Source organism: Hippocampus zosterae, chromosome 6, assembly GCF_025434085.1.
Source record: "Hippocampus zosterae strain Florida chromosome 6, ASM2543408v3, whole genome shotgun sequence".
In the NCBI taxonomy this organism is placed as follows: domain Eukaryota; kingdom Metazoa; phylum Chordata; class Actinopteri; order Syngnathiformes; family Syngnathidae; genus Hippocampus; species Hippocampus zosterae.
In genome coordinates this window covers 22300362-22324575 of record NC_067456.1, presented here as the reverse complement: position 1 = coordinate 22324575, position 24214 = coordinate 22300362, and the positions used below count along the sequence as shown (strand labels likewise).

Genomic DNA, 24214 nt, shown 5'->3' with positions numbered 1-24214 from the left:
TGGTTGCCAGCCAATCGCAGGGCACACATAGACGAACAACCATCCACGCTCACACTCACACCTAGGGCCAGTTTAGAGTGTTCAATCAGCCTGCCATGCATATTTTTGGAATGTGGGAGGAAACCGGAGCACCCGGAGAAAACCCACACAGGCCCGGGGAGAACATGCAAACTCCACACAGGGAGGCCGGAGCTGGAATCGAACCCGGTACCTCTGCACTGTGAAGCCGACGTGCTAACCACTGGACTACCGGGCCGCCTATATAAGATTAAGAAAACCTTTATTAGTCTCGCAATGGAGAAATTCCAGATTCACAGCAGCAAAGTTATGAAAGGAAGAAGTAGAACAACAAAAAAATAGGAGCTGCTGGAAGTCAAAATAACAAAAATAACAACACAACACATAGGACAGAGACAGTCGTGCAATCTTCACCACTTTTCTGCATACACTTTGTTGTCTGAAGCAGTTATAGATGAAAGAGGAGAGGATCAAAGTGTCCTTTCACCAGTGGATCAGAGACATCATGCTGAAAATGTGCACACGTCTGCTACAAGCAAAGTTTTGAAAGCAAACACGAAGCTGTAGCGTCCATTGACGAAAAGAGATTAGTTCACTTCTCCTGTCCCACATAATCCGCTTCAAACTCCAAGCCGCGACTCCCAGTTCCAAATCCGAATCGGTGCTCCGCGCCAACGCTCCTTTCTTCTCATCGTCGGCTCCTCAAGACATACATCCATCCAGCCGCAGACCGTTCAACAGTACCGATCTCTCCGCTAAACAAAGCGGGGCTGTGAAAAATGCTGCCCATTACAGGCGCAAGACACAAGCGCCCCGGGACTGTCCAGCAACGACAGTCAAATGGCGCCCACATTCCTCCCAGGCAAAAACAGTGCTGGTATACCCATGCTGCCGAGAAGGCACAACCACCAAGCACAGAGTTTCCTCCTTGATGAATGTCGTGGCCAAAAATGCTGAAAAAAAAATCCACATCGGGTCCACACGACGTAACAAACACAAAGTGACAAAACAAACCAAAAAAAAAAGCAAGGCTCATGAGAGCACTTGCCGACGGCTGCCTACTCGGGCGCCATCTTGACTTCACTTATATATATATAAGGCGGCCCGGTAGTCCAGTGGTTAGCACGTCGGCTTCACAGTGCCGAGGTACCGGGTTCGATTCCAGCTCCGGCCTCCCTGTGTGGAGTTTGCATGTTCTCCCCGGGCCTGCGTGGGTTATCTCCGGGTGCTCCGGTTTCCTCACACATTCCAAAAATATGCATGGCAGGCTGATTGAACACTCTAAATTGTCCCTAGGTGTGAGTGTGAGTGCGAATGGTTGTTCGTCTCTGTGTGCCCTGCGATTGGCTGGCAACCGATTCAGGGTGTCCCCCGCCTACTGCCCGGAGACAGCTGGGATAGGCTCCAGCACCCCCCGCGACCCTAGTGAGGATCAAGCGGCTCGGAAGATGAATGAATATATATATATATATATATATATATATATATATGGGACTTCTAGATCCAGACTGACAAGGTGGTAATGCCGAATCAACCAGATATCGTGATCATAGATAAAGGGCAAAGGAAAGCCGTTGTAGTGGATGTAGCGGTCCCAAATGATAGAAGCATCAGAAAGAAGGAACATGAGATACTCGAGAAATACCAAGGGCTCAGAGAGGAGCTGGAGAGAGCCTGGAAGGTAAAGGTGACAGTCGTACCTCTTCGGAGCACTCGGGGCAGTGACCCCCAAACTAGATGAGTGGTTGCAACAGATCCCGGGAACAACATCGGACATCTCAGTCCAGAAATGTGCAGTGCTGGGAACAGCAAGGATACTGCGCAGAACCCTCAAGCTTCCTGGCCTCTGGTAGAGGACCCGAGCCGAATGAGGGACGGACACACGCGAGGAGTGAGACGAGGATTTAAAAAAATATATATACTGTATATATACAGTATATATATATACATATACACAGTATATATATACATATAATTGATGTATAATCGTTTTGCTAACGTATGTAACAGGAAACAGCTTTATCATGATATATTTAGAAGAGTACCCATTATATTGTACCTCATAAATAACAAAGTGCTTTACAGATAACATCAAACAAAAGAGAGCAAAACAGAAAATCCTGTGTTGATCTCATCTGGCAAGGATCAATCTGATATTGATATTGACTTGCGATAATATTATCAATACTCCAACACTTACACTTCAGTTCCCAGGATGCTTTACAGCATGCAATTTAAAACGTTCATTATTGTTGAAATTTGTTCGTGACCTATAGTTCGTTAAATGTGTTCTCCTAATTATCATATTACAGTGCTTGTTTTAGGCTAAGTGTCCCAATGTGTAAACTGTTTAATGGCTACAATAGCTGTAACTTTGAGGGTGGATCCCATTGACAAGATATTGGATCCTTAAAGGTACAGATTTAGCACCTTTTCTTTCTAACAGTCTACTTCCTGGTTAATTGGCACTATCTGCTCACAGACAAATTCACTGGTCCATCTTTATCTCAAAAAACACATTACTCTCTGCTCCCCATGATAGACCCCCGCATACACCATGCCAGCAGCAATTTCAGTCAGCACTCTGTTCCCGAAATCCATACTACTTTGGGTCAATCTTATTTCCAGGCTTCTACCTCGAAAGAGTGGACCACTCTTCAACACATAAAATTGCCTGATATGAAACATGTGTTCACTATATGTACTGTATATACATGTAATATTATGTATTGTGTATGTACTGTAACTACTTTGTACATCTACAGTTTGTGGTATACAGTAAATGTATTTGCTTTTATTTTTACTTGTTTTACTCTTCTGTGTGGAGCAAGGTTGGAATTGCAAATTAGAATTTTTTCTCAACTGTTTTACTTAACACCCAAATAAAGGTAAAAAAAAAAATACATATATAATCTAAGAACTATATATTTTTCAGTATGTCCGTTTGTCTGTCCTATCCTGCCCCCAAGTGGCCAAGGTTCGCACGCCGAAATGAGCAACACAATCTGCATTGCAGGACAAAGTGTGACAAAATCTATTTCCAGTTTGATATCATTACGTCATAACTGTATGTTTTAACAAATATAATATCACAGAGTGACATTTTTACTCATGAAAGCAATTAAACGTTCAGGCAAGCTTTACAACAATCTTGTGATTTTTGGGGGGAGCTGGCTGTATATTGTTGGTCAGGCAGAGAGAGAGAGAGAGAGAGAGCGAGAGAGAGCGAGAGAGAGAGAGAGAGAGAGAGAGAGAGAGAGACGTGTATTTGAACCATATCCATCCATTATGGCATTGTCTGCTGGTCAGGCAGCATCTCAGCACGGGACAGAAAGAGACTGGAGCGACTGGTCAGGAAGGCCAGTTCTGTCCTGGGTTGCTCCCTTGACACTCTGGAGGAGGTGGGCAACAGAAGGATGCTAACTAAGCTAAAAGCTATGATGGCCAGTCCCTCCCACCCCCTCCAGCCCGCCCTGACAGCACTTGGTAGCTCCTTCATACAGAGACTGTTACACCCGCGGTGCAAGAAGGAGAGATACCGACGCTCGTTCCTACCGACTACTGTCAGGCTGATGAATAAAAAATAACAATCATAATAATAATAATAATTAAATGATGTGAAGGAAAATTGTAAATAGTACTGCGATTTATCCATTTTGTGTTCATATTGCATTTAATTGAAAGATGTTTGTTGTTTTTTTTCTCTTTCTTCTTTCCACGTACATTCTTGCTGCTGGAGGCTGTAAATTTCCCCAGTGTGGGACGAATAAAGGATATCTTATCTTATATGATTCATGAGTTAATTAGTATTAGTATTCATTGATTTACTTGCGTTAAATTGTATTTTGTGTTTTGTGTTTTAATTTGCGGATCACGTTGCTTTGAATTTATTATTCCATTAACACAATGCAAACTATTGCGAATATTTTCCATCCTCTTGAAATATTTGGTCCTATTTGAATTGCATTGGTTTGGCGCATGGACAAGTGCACTGTACTTTTTCAATATTATATTTTTATAAACTTCACAGAATTATGCTTAAGTATACTTGGTTTGGGCTGAAAAATATACAGACAGATACTTATAGTATGCTTTTAAAACTTAATTTGTTCCAATCTACTATGAAAAAAGTACGTTTTATACACATACACTTGCGTATACTTTATAAAGTTGACTTCATGTATATTGTACTACTTTTTTTCATATGGGCTGTCATGACGTTTTGGATCATTTTAGCGAGGAAAAAATACATTCAATCATAACTGTAACCCGCCATATCGCACAAACTCCACAGATTGACAAGACTAACACCGAGGATTTTTTAGAGCGTCCATTTACATTTTTGTCCACTGATTTTTTTGCATTTAAAAAACCCTTTCAGTATCTTGGAACCACCAGGTAGTGCTCTCGGATCAGCTGACACAAAATGATAGGAAATGACTCCCAAGTTTCTTTGCGCGACCAATAAGGAAATGACCTATGGTTGCAATGGAGTTGACGCAGCTCCAAGGCTCGGCTTGGCGTTTTTAGTTTATGTCGCAGGTTTCCTCAACAAGAGTGGACGCATCTACAATACTCGGATATTATTATTTGCTTGCAGTCACTCGGGTGGGAGCATAAACTAAGGTTAACGAGGACGGGGTTTTCTTTAGGTAAGTGACTGCTGAAGGAGAAACCATCCACGTTTTGCGACATTGATGAAGGTAAATGTTTGATTTGCTGTAGATTCGAATTTCATTCGACATATTTTAAATGGCCCTTGTCTTGTGATTGATCGGAACGTATCTGGGAAGTTTTTTTTTTTTAACCGATGTCGTTTGTATCTACCCTCCTTACCACTTGGTGTTTTATTTTGGTGTTTTATTTTGCTAGTAGATACAGTACCTCAGGTTGACGCATCAACCGCAGACTCTTCACTTCATTTGCCCCCACCCACCCACCCCCCCCACCCCCCCCACCCCACCCACACACCCCACCCACACACCCCACCACCCCACCCACACCCGCACACGCACACGCACGCACACGCACGCACACGCACGCACGCACGCACACACGCACACGCACACACGCACACACACACATACACTTTAATACAGCCCAGCGTGAAACTGGAACTACTCTATAAAGATATAACAAAGTGAGATCAAACGGGAGCAGCTGGGTGGTCCCATATTAACTTGGGATCATGAGTGGAGGAAATGATTGGCTGAATTGTGCCGAGTATTAAGTTTGATCATCATTTCAAAGTGGCGAAGATAAGACTCTTTCGTGAATAAACACCTATCTGATAGCAGTTATGGATTTGTTAAATAAAAGGTGAAAGTAAAAGAAATTGAACGAGTCTGTTGATCTGGACAATTAATGTTAAGATTTGTTGTCTTTTATTGTTGATGTTCACGTTCACATTTAGTAAGAGTTGAATCTATTAAAAGGAGTCATTTTAAAATGTGAGTTTCTGTTATTTTCATCATATTTGAAACAGTGTTTTAAAATCGCATTTCAGTAATTTGGACAAACATTGTCTTGAGATTCCCAGACAGCATCGATAGACTCGACCTCGACAGCTAATCTACAAGATTGTGGAGTGTGTCTGTGGGGAAATATTCACAATAATATTCTTGTTTTCTCATAGTGTTCAAGTGTCTCCAGGATGAGGTCCATTACCTGCTTCAACATATGGTATTTTCTGTGCTTGGGCTTGGGTCTGGCCTGCGTGGTGTGTGTGTGTTTCTGGAACAGCCAGTGGCGTGGTGGTTTCGCCTGGGATGGCTCTTCCCTTCAGTTCAACTGGCACCCGGTCCTAATGGTAACTGGTATGCTGGTGCTGTATGGCAACGGTGAATATTTTTTTTCTGCTTCCAAACTGAGGGCATACTGTGTTTATTTGTATTTCTCAACTTTTGTTTTCACTTAGGGCAGTGGTTCTTAACCTTGTTAGAGGTACTGAACCCAACCAGTTCATATGCACATTCACCGAACCCTTCATTAGTGAAAAATAAAATACCATTAATTTTTTTTTTTTTTTACAAATTCAAGACATTAAAAACAGAAAAAAAGAAAACACAATTAGTATAAGTGTAAAGTGCCTGTATACGTTTTTTAATTGTGCACAAAATGAACCAGCCAGGGATGGCGAAGCGGGTGAGTCATAACTAATTAACATGTTGAGTCTGGGTTGTCTTAGATTGATTCACCGAACCCCTCGGGTTCGATCAAACCCAGGTTAAGAACCACTGACTTAGGCAGATTATATACCTGACACTTTAAAAAAAAACATAAAGGCATGTTTTTCATTTCTTGTAGCATTATGTATCAATATCCTGAGTTTGTCATTCATCCATGCCTATCCAGAGCATCCCAAACATGCTCAACTGGTGATGCATCCAGTGTGTATGCTGGCCCTGCAAGAAGTGGGATGTCTTCAATATTCAGGACTTGTACACTGATACAACACAGGGCCTTGCATTTCACGCTGAAACACGAGGTGATGTCTGAGGATAAATGACACAAGTGATAACTGTATGCGAAGGAGATGTGTTGCGCTGCGTCAGGCAAGTAGGCAGATGCTACGGGTTTTCTGACCCTCCAGACCTCACTTGTGTGAAACAATGAAAAGAGAAATGGGGCCTTTTGCGCACATTGGAAAATGAGAGCAAAAACATTGCTTTTGCACCACGTTACGTTTTTTGGTAAGAAAGGATAGACAGATAAACACGATTAGAGGAATTCTTGGGGGAACAACTGCACTCTTGGCATCCCCTCTCTCAGCTTAGAATTGCTAATATGTAGTCAGTATTCATACACAACTGCAGCAATGTCCTTAAGATAGAGTATTCAATGTGTTGTTTTTTTTATTTGATAAACATCTAGAAACTTGTGAATAAAAAGAAAAAAAATGTAGTCATTGCAAGTCATTCACATACTGTAACGTGACTGTGAGAAAAAAAAAGTCTCTCTGGTGCTAAATTTTGGCCTTGATTTTAGAGAGTATTCTGCAGAGTGAAGCTTCCAAATTCAACCACAATCTTACCTTGTGATTAGTTCTTATTGAAATAATCAGACTCAGAATCGGACTCACATATTCAAAAAATGGATACAAATGCATATAAAAATGAGCCACTTTACAAATAATATTGTTAAAAGAATGTTGTTTACGACTTCACAATATATTTGATAACACGCAACAGATGCAGGGATGCGCATAGAAATGGAGGGAGGGAGGATTTGAGACACCTTGCTACGCAAGGCAACTTTATTTATGTCACACGTTTCAAACACAGGCCAACTCAATGTCCTTCGGCCAATGTACTTGCATCAACGCAGATCACTTTGCAGTTTATGTTCCCTTCTCAATATCCACTGTTACTTTACTACCATCACAAGCACACTTTTGTTGCGGCATCCAAAAAAAAGCAGAAGAAAATGCAAAAATACAATCGTGCATCGGAAATGGACCACTTTGATGAATATTACGGACACACATGTTGGAAGAGAGTCATGGGTTGTTGTCAGAAATCATGGTCCGGGATTGTGACGTGAGCCCAAAAGTTTTGGAAAACAAATTCCAAATGATGTATGCTTTAATGAATAAAATGAATAAATACAGTGAACTCAGCCCTGTGTTCGCAGAAGTTTGTTGAATGTCGCTGGTCTAATCGGTTGTTACATTGGCATCAAACACTGAGCACTTAATGCTAAATTATTTTTATTATAATAATAATACATTTTATTTATAAGCGCCTTTCAAGACACCCAAGGACACTTTACAATAACAAAAAACACAAAACAATACGGGTTGAGCAGCGGCAGCCAAAACGCGCCAGCGTTCACTCAACCCGAAGGTCAGAAAGTGTATGCTCCTATTTATGCACGATTTAGAGCGTCCTTTTTCTATCAATTATATTTACACTTAAACAGCTTCAGCCCTTATATACAGTTATTCAGTTGCAAAACAGGTACAAATGACCAATTGTACGTAGACTGGTGAGTGCGTCGGCCTAGCAGTGAAGAGGTGCAGGATTCGATTGTGGCTCTGGCCTTCCTGTGTGGAGTTTGCATGTTCTGCCCGTGCCTGCAGTTTTCTCCGGGTCCTCCGGTTTCCCCCCACATTCCAAAAACGTGTGTGGCAGGTCAATGGAGCACTCTAAATTGTCCCGAGGTTTGATTGTCAGCGCAGGGGGTTGTTCCGTCTCTGTGTGCCCTGCGATTGGTTGCTAACCAGTTCAGGGTGTACCCCACCTATTGCCCAAAGATCGGATAGACTCCAGCAAGCCCTTGTGAGGATAAAGTGGATCGGAAAATGGATGGATGGATATTGGAAACAGTTAAAACTGCTGATTAAATTTAAAGGGAAAATAAATATTGGGTTTCAAATTGGGTACGCAACCCAGGGCGCACCACCTTTTCTGAGAACAACCCTCATTCAATCTTTTCAACATCATCATCATCATCATCATCATCATCATGCACTATTGAAGCTGTGGTTGCAACCCTGACAGGCAATGGGCATCTCAGGGGATCTCTTTTTAATAGAATTGAAAATATTCTTCCGTGCAGGAGCTGTGTTGTACCGTGTCCCTTTGACGTGGGGAGAGAATAAACTTCCTTGGAAATTGCTGCATGCTGCACTGATGCTCCTCGCCCTGATACTTTCAGTTATTGGACTTTGCGCTGTGTTTGGCAATCACAATGCCTCAAACATCCCCAATTTATACTCCCTGCACAGCTGGATTGGATTCATCACTACAGTTCTTTTTGCTGCACAGGTATAACTCGTATGTACAGAAACGTGACATGTGCATCACTTTCGCTGGATATATTCTTCATATCATGACTCTCTTAAAGTACAGGCCTATCTCCTGACTTTTTTTGGGGGGGGGGGCATGGCTGCATGTCACTAAAAGGATCAATTACGGGAGATACGCACTGCATTCTACACTCTGCAACGATTTCTGACACGCGTGCGAAGTGTTATAGACGTGCAGCACGTCACGACGCATTGGTCACGTGATACAATGCGGCATATGCGAGAGGAACAAAAAGTTCTTTACTGGGCTATAGTTCACGCAGTTCTGTATATCATACTTTCTCCACTGTCCGATAGCAGAAACAAAAAATATGTGAATGGCAAAAACGTAATGACCAATTCAGCCCAATTACAATAATGTGTGTTTGCACAGAAAGCGGCGCTCGAACATGAAATGCAATTTTTAGAGACCGTTGCGCCCCTGGCTAGTCACCCTGGCTGTGGCAGTGCCATGGATGCGAGCACGGGCTTTGGCTTCCCTCCAAGCCATTCCAAGCTCATTAGTCAATCGGCTGTATTCCATCGTTTTGATTAACTTGGAAACGAAAGTCATTTTGATGCCATCGTTCAAGTGAGATTTTATAATAGACTTGTGATGTTCACGAATTAGTCTTTTGAACGGCTCTTTGGGGGTATAAAATGAGAATCGATTCACAGCTGTAAGGGGAGCCTTTACCTTTCTCCAAATTTGGGGGGTGGAATTTATTAGGGTATATTGTGATACCTTGACTCGTACTGTAATCAATGAAATCGTCCTGGAAAATAATTTCAAGGAAAGAGTGGAAACCCCAACTACAATCGGCATTTAGTTCAGTTTTTCATGTTTTCAGGGAAAAATACATTTGTCATTATTTTAGGAAGGTGATGTTATACATGACTGACTGTTTTGAATCATCATTAAAATAGTTTTCAATTTTTGGGGGGTATGTCTCACCTGAAAAAGAACCCCCCAAAATGCGTAGAGTCGTGTGCTTTTCATGTGACAAGATGATTTTTTCTCAGCTCTGTGTGTGAGTGTTTGTCTTTTTATTAATTTGTCAACCCAGTGGGCTGCAGGGATGGTCGTCTTCCTCCTTCCATGGTCCCCTGATTCATTGCGCAAACTCCTGAAACCCCAACATGTCTGGATGGGAGGCAGCTTAATGACACTTGGCATAGCGGCCTGTATTTCAGGCATTAACGAAAAACTCTTCTTTGTCCTGTAAGTGCTCCCCAGTGCTCCCTGTTTGTTGCGCTCATGATTTCATTGAAAAATAATGGTTATTATGAATATTATGTCCAAATCCTTTACTAGGAAAGGAAATACCAGTGGGTCTCAGCCGTATTCACAACTTCCCACTGAGGCCTTGTTGGGAAATTCATTAGGAGTGTTGATTATAGCTTTTGGTTTAGTTGTCCTTAAGATTTTGTCCACTCGTGAGTGGCAAAAGCCAGAAAGCCAGCCTGCAGACGTGACCTACACGGTGAGCCCGGCATGATAGATTATGTATTCAAAAAATGTGTGTGATTTAATATAAATGGAAACCTGTTCTATCATTTCCCCACAGCCTTTGCTTCAAGAAGGAAGTTAATCATGGAAATTGCTTTCCATCATTGTCAAAGCCAAATCGGACTATTCAACGGAACCAAAGATGACGTTTTAAATTAGGGTTCTGTTCCTGAATGTATAACCAAGCAACACTGTTTTTTGTTTTTTTTTGTGTATAAAAAAATAGTGTGTGCATTATCCCCATTGTGCGATTAATAAAGGTCTATTCCTCGGAGTTGGTGCCTTTCTTTTCTTTAATGTTGGCGACAGTTACGCCCATGATCTCATTATTACTTTTTTTTCATTGCTCAGTTTTTCCCTGGAAACCCCCAACTTCACGTCCAAAGAATGACATTATGTACCGTATTGGCGAGGTTTTGCATGTCAGTACGATTAATTCCCGAGCCTTGCACAAGGTGGCAGCAAAGAAGAGTCTGGTACTGTATAGTCAAACATTGCATGGTAAAGACTGATGTAGCTTTGTTCGTTTACTATCTCTTTTTCTCTCGCTCGCTGTGTCCCTCACTCTCTCGCCCCAACCCCTTGCTTCTCTGACAATAAATGTCATTAAAAGTTTTAACCCCATGCATGATCCTGCTCAGAACATAACTGACGTTACCCTAACATATGGTATCGACACGCACATTTTTTTCAATAGAATCGATGTAGATTTGTCTACGTCATTAAGTACACCCGATGGCACTTTTATGCATGTATCAGTGATATCATCGAATAGATAACGCGTGTCTTGAGAATGCCACTTCAGCTGTTGCCATTTATTTAGTTCTGTTTACTGCGATAGCGTGTGATTTTTCAGTTTCCCGACAGCCTTTGAAATCAACATTTCTGCGTTCAAAGTAGGATCGTCTGTCTCCGTGCGCCGTTCCACGTCTCAGGCCATCTCGTGATGTCATTTAAAAGGCGGGTGTAAGTGGGGGCGAGGTTCCGGTCCAAAGCCTGCAGTTTCCATCAAGGAGTGAAAGTGTTCTGGAAGTCGAAGAGGCTTCTCCTCACAGGGCTTCCCTCTCCTCAACTTGGACTGGTCGCAGACAAGAAGCAAAGTAAGTTTACATGATTTACATGAGTCTTGTGGGCATCTCGGTAATGCTGCATTCGAGGCATTCTATATCCAAATGTGTCTTCAATTTACAGCATCTTAACTTCCCCGAGTTGCAATAGCTTACCCAAATCGTTAAATGTTAAGAAACTGTTCCGACAAAATTCTTGCATGTTTTTCGTGCTGTGTGGAGTCACTGATTTTCCCAGTTTCGAAGGACGGGTGACCTCGTCAGCCAAGTGGACTGACAATAAGATGAAGTCTTTACGTGCGCTTGTGATTGTGCGTGTGTGTGTTTTTTGTCTGAACCAATAGTTGAAGAATTCAGTGCTTTTAATCACTATTTTTAATTATTAATTTTTAAATTATTTTTGCTTATTCATTCATCATTACTTTGCGAGATTGACATGTTTATGCAAATAATCTCAACTCCCTTTGTTTTAACATTCACCGTAATGTAAAAGAGTAATTGCCATTATTTTGAAATGAACTTTTGACCCTTCTAACAAATGAATATCCTTCTAGAATAGGTGGGACTAGGTGAAAAGCAGTGTTTCTATTTAGGATGAAAAGACTAACCTCAGATGCAGGAGTCCTTCGTGATAATGTCAAAAAGAAGTTGTGTTCACATGAATGTTGCTGTGTGCATCTGTTGGTTTTATTCTTGTTGGTTTCATTTCAGCATTTCTGTTTCATTATCTTATTGTAATGTGCTTTTGTGTTCTAACGAGTAGTTTGGACGGACTGTATTCTATACGTTGGGTTTTCCCAAAATGTTTCACAGTCAGTGGGAGTAGCTTCCATCAGTTGATTTTGTAATGTTGTGGTGTGAACCACTTGTGCAACCACTGCCACGTTACATTGAGTGAGGAGTAACCCTGCTGGAAGATTTATGTACACATTCTCCTTCAGAATGCAGCTGGTGTGCTTTTATGTCATCTGATTGGTATGTGAAATATGAGGCACTGATATAGTTGTTTATTTAATAACCAGTCTTTTGCAGTTGTTTTTGTCCCACTGTGAACAATGGTTACGTAAGGATTTGACTTGCAAATGATTTATGTATTGTCCTCTTACGGTTCTGTGGGAGTTTCAAGGCTGTTAGTTCACAACTTCTCACAGAGATAATAATTCAGTCACTTTTATACAAACAGTCGAGTCCAGTAACTCAAGGGCCACAGGCCAGACAGGCCCTCTGCTTAATTTCATTTGCCCGCCAATTTTTTCCTCATCTTCTTTTCAAAATTAAACAGAAATGTTCTGATCGCAGAATCTCATGGCGATGATTTAATATGATGAGATGATTATTAGGGTTCCCACACTGAAGACAAGAAGTCAACTGCCTCCCACTGAGGCCACATGTCTAATCCGTATACAAACATCTTTGCCGCTCAGCTTCTGGCTACTGGATGTAAACAATTGATTTAACATGGTGCAAATGAAAGTGAGTGGTATTTCAATCTCTTCCAGGATAATTTACTGCATATCCATTCAATCTGCTCCCACTGTTAACGTTGCGTGTGACTTGTCTGCATCCTTTAGTTCCCCAAAAGATGACTTACCAAAAAGTAAAATTTTACGCAGTTGATTTTTGACCTTTTCCTCTGGACTGATTCCTGTAAGCTAGCCCCCAGGTTCATAAGGCCTTTAGAAGTCCACCCCACTTTTCATGTCTCTCTCCCGAAGCCGGTCTTCTCTAGCCCCCTCAGCCCTCCTTCCCAGCCTCCTCCTCCGCCCCTGGTCATTGATGGTCAAACCGCCCACACCGCCCGCAAGATTTTGGATACACGTCGCCGTGGTCGGGTTTCAGTATTTAGTTGTCTGGGAGGGGTGCGGCCCTGAGGAACATTCCTGGTTCTCTCGGTCTCCCTCATCCTCAGCCTTACCTCCTCCGGGACTTCTACCGTGAGTTCCCCCACAAGCCAGGAAAGGCGCCGGGCGGTGCCCCTTAAGGGTGGGTACTGATGTGACTGTGACAAAGTGTTGCTCTTTGTTCACTTGATGCTGTTTGTTGCTTTATTTGGTCACACAGGGCTGGACTTGTTTTTCTATATGTAATTTGATTGAGTTACTCAGTTACACGTCAGAACGTTAAGCCTTCTACGTCCTACTGCCTCCAGCCCTGCTCTCTGTTTTTTAGTTTGAATTTTTGGATATCAAGACTTTTACTTGGCCACTTTTGTCTCCTCTCCGGTTCTGGGTCCAAATTCCGCTCCTCTTGTGACACATTCCATACAACAGTGGGCTCTTTGGAAAGATATTCCCAAAAGCCAGACATTTGTTTGTACATGCACTCATAAAGGTACAGAAATGGTCCCTTTGCTCATTTGGATAATTTGTTTACCTTTATTATAACAATAAACAGTACTTATTTGTACCTAGTGATTCCATTGTGAACCCTTCAGAGATCATCACAAAATGTTGTAACTTGGAGAACGAAAAAACAACCCTTTTGGACTTTTTTTTTTGGCAAGAGCATTAGGCTTGACCATGAGAAAATTACGAGGGCTGTCCATGTCTAGTATTCTAAAGTTGAATAACATGGAATGTGTTCATTTCCATCAACGCAAGAATTAACTTTTTTTAAGGACATTATTCAAATCCTGAGATACCCCAAAAGAGGAACAGTGCACCCTGTAATTTTCATGTTCTTTATACAAAAATATATAGCCGGGCAAAACTCTGCTCTCTTTCACTACCATTACTACTTTTTTGACCACAGTGCACCCATAGTACAGTCTTTAGCCCCTATTACTTATACACACTGCTGTTTCAGACTGATGTGTGTGTGTGTGTGTGTGTGTGTGTGTGTGTCTTCCAGTCTGGTTTCAAGATGTTGCATAGCACAGAGTCAGCCCTGTTATGAGTTTTTAAAGACATCCTCCTGCCAAATAACACCTGAGACTACGTATGTCCGGTTTTATTGGATTTAATTGCAGCATTTTATACAGTGGATCGCAGTATTCTGTTTGCTCGTTTGCAGCACCTGGTGGGTATTGACTGATTTAGGTCGTATTTAGCTGACAGAACCTTTTGTGTTAGCCTTGGTTGGTCTGAGTCACGAACTGCCCCGCTGTTTTGTGGTGTTTTGCAGGGCTCAATTCTGGAGCCTCTGCTGTTCTCACTGGATCTGCTCATTGAAGCCACATTTATCCTGTCTGGAGTAAGTCAAGACCTGGATGGAACTAAATATCTTGAATTTCAATGAAAAGAAGATAGAAGTGATGGTGTTTGGTCCCAGTGGCCCTTGTGTATCCCATCCTATGGACTTGGGCCCCCTAGTTACTTAAGCCAACAGTCTCAAACTTGGTTCTTAAACTGGACAATAATTCTTAATTTGGACCGGTAAATCAGTGCCGTTCTTAAATCCAGCTTCTTTCATCATCGGCAGCTGGCTAAAGTAAAACCTCTCCTTTCTCAAGGGCACTTTGAAACAGTAATTCATGCATTCTTAACATCCCGGCTGGAGTACTGGAATGCACTTTACTGTAGAGTCAGACAGTCCTCCATTAAGCGTCTCCAGTTGGTCCAGAATGCTGTTGCCCGCCTCTTGACTGGTACTCGTTCATTGTCTCCCTATTCAATTTAGGGTTGTTTTTAAGATCTTATTATTTGTTTTTCAATCAGGCTTTGGTTCCCAAGATGCATTGCGACCTGAAGTATTGATTTTTTTTTGCATCATTAGGTCATTAATCATTATTGTATAAGTGTGTCTGTGTTACCCATAGTTCATTGAATGTGTGCCTTAATTAACTTTTATGTTATTAAAATTTAAGTTCTGTTAACATGAAACTATGACTGTGACTTGTGCGAAACCTGACCCTTTGTTCCCAGTGATGCTCAGATAAAGTGCTTATGATTTAGTGCAACAACCATACATGTGATGGTTTAAGTCTTGATACATACATGGTTGGGATGTCACGAAAATGGCGATATTGTGATATCGCAATACTCAAATTACCACCATTTGGTTGTCATGTCGTGATAATTACTGAATCGTGAGGTTCATATTGCGATTTTGTACCATGATGTTTGGATATTGTCACATCCCTAATACATGCTAGACCCTTCACCTTCTGTATATTGGCAGGGTCATCATTAGCTTGAGTTAATTTTCTTCTGGGCGGCCCGGTAGTCCAGTGGTTAGCACGTCGGCTTCACAGTGCAGAGGTACCGGGTTCGATTCCAGCTCCGGCCTCCCTGTGTGGAGTTTGCATGTTCTCCCCGGGCCTGCGTGGGTTTTCTCCGGGTGCTCCGGTTTCCTCCCACATTCCAAAGACATGCGTGACAGGCTGATTGGACACTCTAAATTGTCCCTAGGTGTGAGTGTGAGTGCGAATGGTTGTTCGTTTCTGTGTGCCCTGCAATTGGCTGGCAGCCGTTTCAGGGTGTCCCCCGCCTACTGCCCGAAGACAGCTGGGATAGGCTCCAGCACCCCCCGCGACCCTAGTGAGGATCAAGCGGCTCGGAAGATGAATAATTTTTTTCTAATGCAGATGAGGTCCGCATTAGAGGTCGGGTCTTCATTTTATCTGGGCAGCAGTAGCTCATTTAATTTCAAGCGAGAATGTCTCTAAATCACTTACTTTTTATTTTTATTTTTTAATTTTTACGGGTATAAAAATTGATGAACGTAATGTTCGTTGTTTCAATCTTTTGGAACATTTTACTCTTATGTAACAAGCTGTGCTCTTCCAGTATCAAATGAATGTTGTCTTCTTTCTCTTCAGGTCTGACCAAAATGTTACTCATCCAGTACTTGTTCTACTGCAGCATATTAGTGCTACTGGACCTGGTTGTAGCACAGTATGAGCCCCTTGGCTACCCACCAAGTTACCTGGAGCCAGAGCAGGAGCAATACTCTCCTCCCCAGCTAACCCCCGACACGCCCCGAATTCAACTCAGGCTGGCAGGAGACAAGAGGAAACACAATGAGGGTCGTGTAGAGGTGTTCTACAACAATCAATGGGGAACTGTCTGCGATGACGACTTTTCGATCCACGCTGCACAGGTGGTGTGCCGGGAGCTGGGCTACATGGAAGCAGTTTCATGGTCTCCATCGTCAAAATATGGGAAAGGAGAAGGTATTTGAATGTGGTGCAGTTATTGCAAGCTATGGAATGTACTACTTGACTCAAGCAATCTCTGCACGTTTTTCATACATGTGTGCTACAATAAATCTCAACAAAAAAAAAAACTGGTAAAAATAATTTAGCCATTTTTCATTCTTGGATTTTTAGTGTCATTGGAATTTGAAATCTGGTTCGTGACCAGTTTTCCCTAGTTTTCTCAGAAAACCTTGAGTAGATTTTTCCTCTGTCAATTCCACAATTTGAGTCCCCTCCACCACCATCATATCACTGACGACTAAATATAATTCCCCCCCCCCCCCCCCCCCATCAGGACCCATCTGGTTTGACAATCTGCACTGCACTGGCAAAGAAAAGACTTTGGCACAGTGTCCCTCCAATGGGATTGGTGTTTCAGACTGCAAGCACAGTGAAGATGTTGGCGTGATGTGCAGTGACAAGAGGATCCCTGGATTTAAATTTATCAACATTCTTCCTAATCACGTGGAGGTACAGCTCAAGCATAATTTAATCACACTTTGTCATGTAATATGATTGCAAAAGTCTATGGTAAGGACCTATTTCTATCTGTAACGCTTTTAGAAATATACAAACCCAGATTTCATTGATGTTGGGATATTGTACAAAATGTAAATTAAAACGGAACACAATGATTTTCAAAATGTTTTTTTCAACTTATATTTAATTCAATACACTATACGTAACTTAAATGGAATGGGGTTTGAACAATATGTGTGATTGCAATTTACAATCATGCAAAAGTATTTAAGGTTCATGAACATTGCAACCAGGAGCTTGTGGGAAGCTACTAGCTTCATTTAACCTGCTCAGAATTTAACATGTTCATTGAGTGCAAAGGATTTTCATCCAAGCATTAAAAAATACGACTATATGTATTAAATATAATAAATTGTTTTAATTCCTTCTACTGTCACTCACAAATCTGAATTTACATTTCATTCATTATGGCCTACAACACCTTCTATAAAGAATGCAGACAAATTTGAAGACTCAACAAAGGTAATTTGAGTAAGAATTTGGTCATTAACAGCAGTATGGAAATAACAGTAATAAGATCAGAAACAAAAAAATATAGTTCAAGATATTGAGAAGAATCAGAGCAGAACTGGGTGGCCACTTTGTTGTAACTTAAGTAAACATTTCCATTGGTTTGGCCAGTGATGAGGAAATGTGGAACAGAGTATAAGAGACCTTCCCCCTTAAATGGACTGATTTGGAAGAGGAAAATACATGTGCTGGTCACCATTTCTTCATTTTAAACAGCACTGCACACTTGAGGTCAATAGCACACTCGGCTCTCTGATTTAATAACAGTCATTTACACATCTTTTAGTGAGAGTGTGTCAAGGAAAGTAAATGGGTAATGGTTAGGTGCTGCTTCTTCTGTCAAAGTTGGCCGGGTGGGCGCTTGAAGGTCCTGCTGAGTTCGGTGCTGGACACTAAGCATGGAAGCAATTAGCGCTAAACTCAAGTGTTATCTTTCTGTTCACTGTGTAAGCCTCATGAATGCACATTCCAAAGTTATGACAAAACTGCAGTGCTCAGATAAGTGAGCAAGGACCGGATCTTGGGCTCCTCGTGTTCATGCTACTACAGTATTCTTCTTTCGTGAATGAATATACCGGTACTTTGTTTGCCGCAGTGGGATGTATTTTTTTATGAATGGCATGACTAAATACATCAATTTGCACTTCGCAGAAGTTGATGTCGTGGTGTCCTAAAATGTCTTGATGTCTTGAAGTCAAGCCGAGTGGTGAAAAGTCTGATTCAGCGTTCCTATAATAAAACCCATCTGGACCCCATGCCATATTGCATGCACATTGCGTGATCATCTGGAAATTATATGCTGGTGGTGTCAGGCACACTCTGATGCGTAATGGTGGTGAAAAGATTACCGTACATACAATTGGAGGTTTGGTGCGATTGGATGATTCGTTTGCTCCAATAGCATGTTGAGGAGCCTTCCTAAGTGGTGCTAACCTCAGTTCTATGGCCAGTAAGCAAGTCGAAAACAAAGGAAATACCCAGACAATGAGCTAAGCGGAAGGTGAAACATGAATCCTTGCAAGCATGTGTTGCTGACCTTTGACTAATGAGGTCAGATTCTTCTTTTTAAGTTCTTTGCTGTCTTGCTCTTTTTAAATTAAATAGGACATGTTGAATCTTGAACACTTGTCAGAATTGACTATTATTTCACTATACAAAGGATTCTAGTGGAGTATATTTGACGTGTTTGTTTTAAGTTGAACATTAAACAACTCGCTGACACTCAGTGTTTACAAAGTTCTGACTCTCTGAAATATTTAGCTTTCTATCAATGTTTATTTGTATTGCGGCTTCAGCATGACACTTGACTCGACCACTGGGAATTTTCTGAGGTCTGACCTGCATTGGTGAGCGTACATTCCATTCTATTTCTAAACATCTCCAACATGTAGAATTCCAGATAAAATGTGTTTTGACTGTGCCCACTTGCATGCAGCTCGAGCGGGTGCATTTTTTATTTAGTCTAAAAACATGTACAGTAACAAAAATGGTATGTTCTGGGACTGCACCTTTCAAAATGAACGCAAAGTGACAAAAAAGAACAGGGCTGGATGCAGCATTGGTAGAGTGCCAATGAAGAGGCATGGGAGGATACTCGACGTTCTAGTGACGTGTCACTGAGGAACCACAGTTTAAATACTGGAAGACGCCAGGGCACACCCAACCTTGTGACAATATAAAGGGCCATAGCAACTGACCACGGACCAAAGCAGAACAGTATCCCCACTAAAGGGGCACCGCTCGGTATCGGCCCTACCAAGCTAGTGAGGGAACTCGCAAAAAAAAAAAAAACTGGAGCACGAAAAGATCGAGGACCAGAGACACAGGAAAATTCCCTGGGGTCGTAACTCTCACAGTCAACAAAATATTGAAAACCCCAACCATGGTGACGTACATCTAAAACCTTAAAGACAGCGTAGGCAGGGTGATGAGCAGGGGTGGAGGAAAGAGTTTGGAGGGAGGGCTGAGGGGGCTAGAGGAGACCGGCTTCAGATGAAGGACAAAGTGGGACAGATCTGGAGGGAGGCTGGGAGCTTTAGACGGATGCCAGAAGGGTTAATGACTCTATATATTTTCAATGGTCCAATTATCCTGGGGTAGAGCTAAGGGGTAATTGGAGAGGAAGGTCACTGCCAAATTATTGGAGTCCATTGCTATTGCCCAATGGACGGTTGCGTTGGGCTGTGGGCTACAAGGAAGGTCAGGCATACCTCCAGACAGCACGGCAATGGGGGAGATGGCTGCGGATCTAGAAAACAGTGACCTCTTGCTTCCGGGAAGGGAATAGTTGCCGTTGATACCCATAGGCAACCATAAAGGGAGCCATACCCGTGGATGAGGAGGTGAGGAAATTTGGGATTACTTGACCCATGGAAGATGTTGGCTCCAGGATGCCAAGTCAAGATATTCCGAGGGGCTGATTCCAGAATGCACTGTGATGTGAGGAGCAGAATTTGGACCCGAAAGCAGACAGAATGCAGAAGTGTCAAATATAAGTCGTTATACATAAAAGTAAAAACCCAAATCGCCCAACTCACGGTGAACAGCACAAAGAAACATCAAAGAACAGGGCTGGGTACAGCCGTGGAGAGCGCCTGACAGAGGCACGGGAGAAAAGTAGACATTCGGATGACGTGTCACTGACGAACCAGATCATAAATACTCAAAAGACGCCAGGCCTGTGACAAACGATTGGTCCAAAGCAACTGACATCAGGAAGTACCAAAGCAAAGTCACAACAAGTATCCTAAGGCCCGTTTGTCATGTTTATTGCATGCTGACAAACACCTCCCATTTACCCCAGTTCACAAGCTCTGAATTGAAAGCTTGACTAATTTAATTTGGTGATGAAGCACAACAATAACAGCTGTTGTTAGTCGTAGAATATTTGTGAAAGTTAGTATTGGTGCTACACCTTTATGACTTACCGGTACTTCAAATTAATATTGAAAAATAATTTCTGAAAACATTTTTGTTGGTAGTGCCCAAGAAATATATCAATCTTCATGATAATAAGTGCTCAATTGCCATATCCCATGCTGTTTTTATTCTTGACAAAAGCTTTGTTTTTTTAATGAGAACAGAAAAAAAGTTTGAGGAATAACAGGGCTTTTAACACTTTTGAATTATTGCTTTATTTTGTTTGGCTGCAGTTTTTTTCATCCTCCAACTCCTTCCCTGCACACACACACACTTCATGAGAAAATTATACTGAGTCACCTTCGTGGCAATTTTTAACTCACATTTTCCTCGCTTAGGTCACCCCCCCCCCCCACACACACACCCATCTCCAAGAACCTAAATTCCACTTGACTCCATGTCAACTTCCAACTTCAGTTTGTCCAGATTGAGCTGCAAATTGCTTTGTCAGCCTTCATTCACCACTGCGGACTAATTGAGGATTGGCACATCTTATCTTGACAAAATAGTTTCACTCCAAGAATGACAAGCGTCATATGCATGTTTATAATGTGGATATTCTTTTTTTTTCTTAAATTGACAAATGGTTGGTTCAACCTGGCTAAATATCTCACATAGGACAGAATGTTGATATGAGCGATATCATGATTTACTTACGTCATTATCTTCAAGGCAGGTGCTATTGATAGAACTGACAGTAATTTGGGAGGATTGCATGGATGAGGCAAATGAGCAGAAGCGGTCAAAGTAGTGGGAGCTATTCGAGCAATGGCAAAAAAGGAACCTGGAAGGCACGCACGCTGTGAGGCCATTTGAGGGGGGGCAGCACCCAAGTGGGGTGTCGGGGCTTTGCTGGCCGGCCGCTATGCAAGGTACTCACTCTACTTAGCATCGCAGATGCAGAGACAAAGAAGGCCATCAAGGCCACCATTGAGGCAGCAGAGAGAGCCTCTAGATCAGGGGTGCTCATTAGGTAGATCCTAATCTACCGGTAGATCTAAGACAGGTCCCGAGTAGATCCGAGGAGTGTCAAGGAGAAAAAAAAACACAACCATTTGTGTGTCTTTGTACATGTTAATAATATATTTTTTGTGTTAATGTACACTGCCCCCTAATCATCTTATCAGTCTCATTTTCACCCAAAAAATATTTAAAAATAAAATAAAGCAGGTAAATATTGAATTTACGGTGGCGCGTGATTACGTCACCGGAAGTTGTTAGCTCTCAGCAGTCTGCAATTGCAGCTTGTGATCAGAACTGTTGCACTCTATCTTTTATCGACATTATTCTCATTCAGAGTTTGCTTCGTGTACAATTCACCGAGGGCACGAGCAAAGAATAGGAATCTAGGAGGGCCCAGGGAAGCACTTTAAAATGGTACGTGTGAGCTACGGTAGTTAACAGGCTGCAAAAGTGCATCGCATGCCTCAGTTTCAGGTAGATCCCGGGAGGTTAGCTGATCAAAAACTAGATATCTTCGATCCAAAAAGTTTGAGCACCCCTTCTTTAGATGGCTCTGGATCAGGAGGAGCAGTCTGTGGGCCAATGCTACTGGGACACAAGCCGGGGTCTGATCAATCCTTGATGGATCACCTGAGTTGGAAGTTGGATGTTGGAAGACCCCAAACCCTTGATGATCTCAGGCGCATCGCTGATGATGTGTCCCAATGCATCCTAAGATATATCTTCTCCCTATTTATTGATTTAAGGCATTAATCATTATAGAGGCTTATATCATGTTTTGAAGTCATCTCCGCCTTGCGCTAGACTTGCACTGGGCATGAAAACTAAGGCCAGAATCTCATTCTACACTTTGTAATTGATCGTGTTCTGCCTTGCTCCATGCTCAAACCATGCCCTTTCTATAGTTGCATAATAAGAACTCAAATTACACTTTTGCAACTTGCTTCACTATAAGACGCAGTATGTGGAAAATATAGAGATTGTCAACATCGTACAACAATACATGGCAACAATGTTCAACAAAATTAGGTAAGCAATACTGCAATGTTGTTTTATGGATCTATTGTTGCTGGAGCTTCATAAGTCTCTTCATAAACTATTTCCATTCAGGCATTGTCTTGAATTTCTAGTTGACAGTTTGTCAAGGCTCTGGGGAAACATCTGTTTCCACTTTTTGAACAAATTAGTTTTTTGTTTTTTTAAACGAGACGCTCCAAACTAGGACATTTTGTAACTATAAAATCATGAGTTTGTATTGCATCGACTGTAGATACATAATACTTCAAAACAGTCTTAAGGTACAGTACCGATATTTTTACTTCTTCAAAATAGGCTTTTAATTCCATTCACTTTTTTAATCTCGAACTGACAAATGGAGCCATTTACAATACAGAGGAACTAACAACAAGGAATTTACAATATGTGGACGATTCACATTAACAGCATGGCATATTTTCTACATGTTGAGGGGATTGCTGCTGTATTTGAGAGCTATTAAAGGCCTCTATTAGAAACACATGTTCATAAGCTGTGTGCTGCTTTCGCTGGCAAGTGTTTTGTTTTCTGCGGCAAAAGTGGCCTGTACTAAAAGCGCATCAGTCTCACGTTGAGACCAAAAATATTTTATTGTTAAGACTGCTGTAGTGTTGTAATACACAGAGGAACAGTCAGAACCTGTCCATAAATCAGTAACCGAAAAATGATGATCCAAAACTTTGGGCAAAATCATAGCTATTTTTGACACAAGAAACCTTGTTGACCTCAGCTGCACCCTCACTCACATCTGTTGATGATTCTACAAAAGTATGATGTAACCCAAATGAAAATTAAATCATTTTACTTTTTTTCCTTAATTTGAAAATCTAATTCTAAGTCATTTTCGCCTTTTTCACTCAAGTATGTTGCCTTGAAAGTAAGGTAACATAAATACCTACATAAATTAATAAATTACAAATGAAACTTAGAATAAACCGGCCTTTGTTTTATATAACTTTGACAACCTACAAATTGGATCACAAAAAGGAAAAAAAGGAGCTTCTTGTAATATGTACTCGAGAAGCAGGCATTTAAACTTTCAATTTAAACTTCATTCATTCATTCATTTTCCGACCCGCCTATCCTCACAAAGGTCGCGGAGGGTGCTGGAGCCTATCCCAGCCGTCTTCGGGCAGTAGGCGGGGGACACCCTGAAACGGCTGCCAGCCAATCGCAAGGCACACACAGATGAACAACCATCCACGCTCACACTCACACCTCGGGACACTTTTGAGTGTTCAATCAGCCTGCCATGCATGTTTTTGGAATGTGGGAGGAAACCGGAGTACCCGGAGAAAACCCACGCTGCCCCGGGGAGAACATGCAAACTCCACACAGGCAGCTGGAATCGATCCCGGGATCTCTACACTGTGAGGTCTACGCGCTAACCACTGGATCACCGGGCCAACAATTTAAACTTAAAATGTATTTTATTTCTTCTTTTTATATATTTTTTTAACCAGTTGTCTGCTGCAGCCTTTTAGTTCTTTCAACTGTTTTCCGACAGTGAGCCACCCATGTTCACTTCACACACATATTAAATAGGTTTCTGGGATTGAAGCTTGCTATGCCTTGATAGTTGAGGAACCAACTGGCCACGCACTGTACGTATTGGCTTTTACAAAAATACCTAACAGTATTTATAATTCCGCATGTGGAATTAAATATCGCTGATCGCTGTACACATGGCAAAGTCCACATGTAGACTAAGATTAATATTTACGGGA

At 41.8% G+C, this 24214-nt stretch overlaps 3 protein-coding genes across 6 annotated transcripts in view; 2 read left to right on the top strand and 1 right to left on the bottom strand.

The window, feature by feature from the left end:
* The window catches only part of LOC127602307 (golgin subfamily A member 7-like), a 362070-nt gene that overhangs the window by 283968 nt on the left and 53888 nt on the right, over positions 1–24214 (bottom strand). The window lies entirely within an intron of this gene.
* Positions 4460–10588, top strand: LOC127602285 (lysosomal membrane ascorbate-dependent ferrireductase CYB561A3). The gene is made up of 6 exons (XM_052068351.1): positions 4460–4721; positions 5654–5858; positions 8578–8786; positions 9874–10028; positions 10122–10290; positions 10375–10588. Exons 1-6 carry the CDS (start codon positions 4716–4718, stop codon positions 10396–10398), a joined length of 768 nt encoding a protein of 255 aa, XP_051924311.1. The 5' UTR covers positions 4460–4715; the 3' UTR covers positions 10399–10588.
* loxl2b (lysyl oxidase-like 2b) overlaps positions 11051–24214 on the top strand; it is a 48227-nt gene continuing 35063 nt past the window's right edge. For 2 of the 3 annotated variants that reach the window (XR_007962723.1, XM_052068227.1), the window contains exons 1-3: positions 11058–11416; positions 16143–16496; positions 16816–16991. Coding sequence is in view for 1 of the 3 variants with exons in the window: in XM_052068227.1 (XP_051924187.1) it covers positions 16154–16496; positions 16816–16991 (519 nt within the window). In the remaining 2 variants the exon portion in view is untranslated. Of the gene's footprint in view, positions 11417–16142; positions 16497–16815; positions 16992–24214 lie in introns of all 3 variants that reach the window. The other variant, XR_007962724.1, reaches the window with a different exon arrangement.

Coding starts and splice junctions, on each gene's coding strand:
- LOC127602285 (XM_052068351.1), top strand. Junction 5,859..8,577: donor GCTGGTGCTGTATGGCAACG/GTGAATATTTTT, acceptor TCTTCCGTGCAG/GAGCTGTGTTGTACCGTGTC. Junction 10,291..10,374: donor CTGCAGACGTGACCTACACG/GTGAGCCCGGCA, acceptor ATTTCCCCACAG/CCTTTGCTTCAAGAAGGAAG.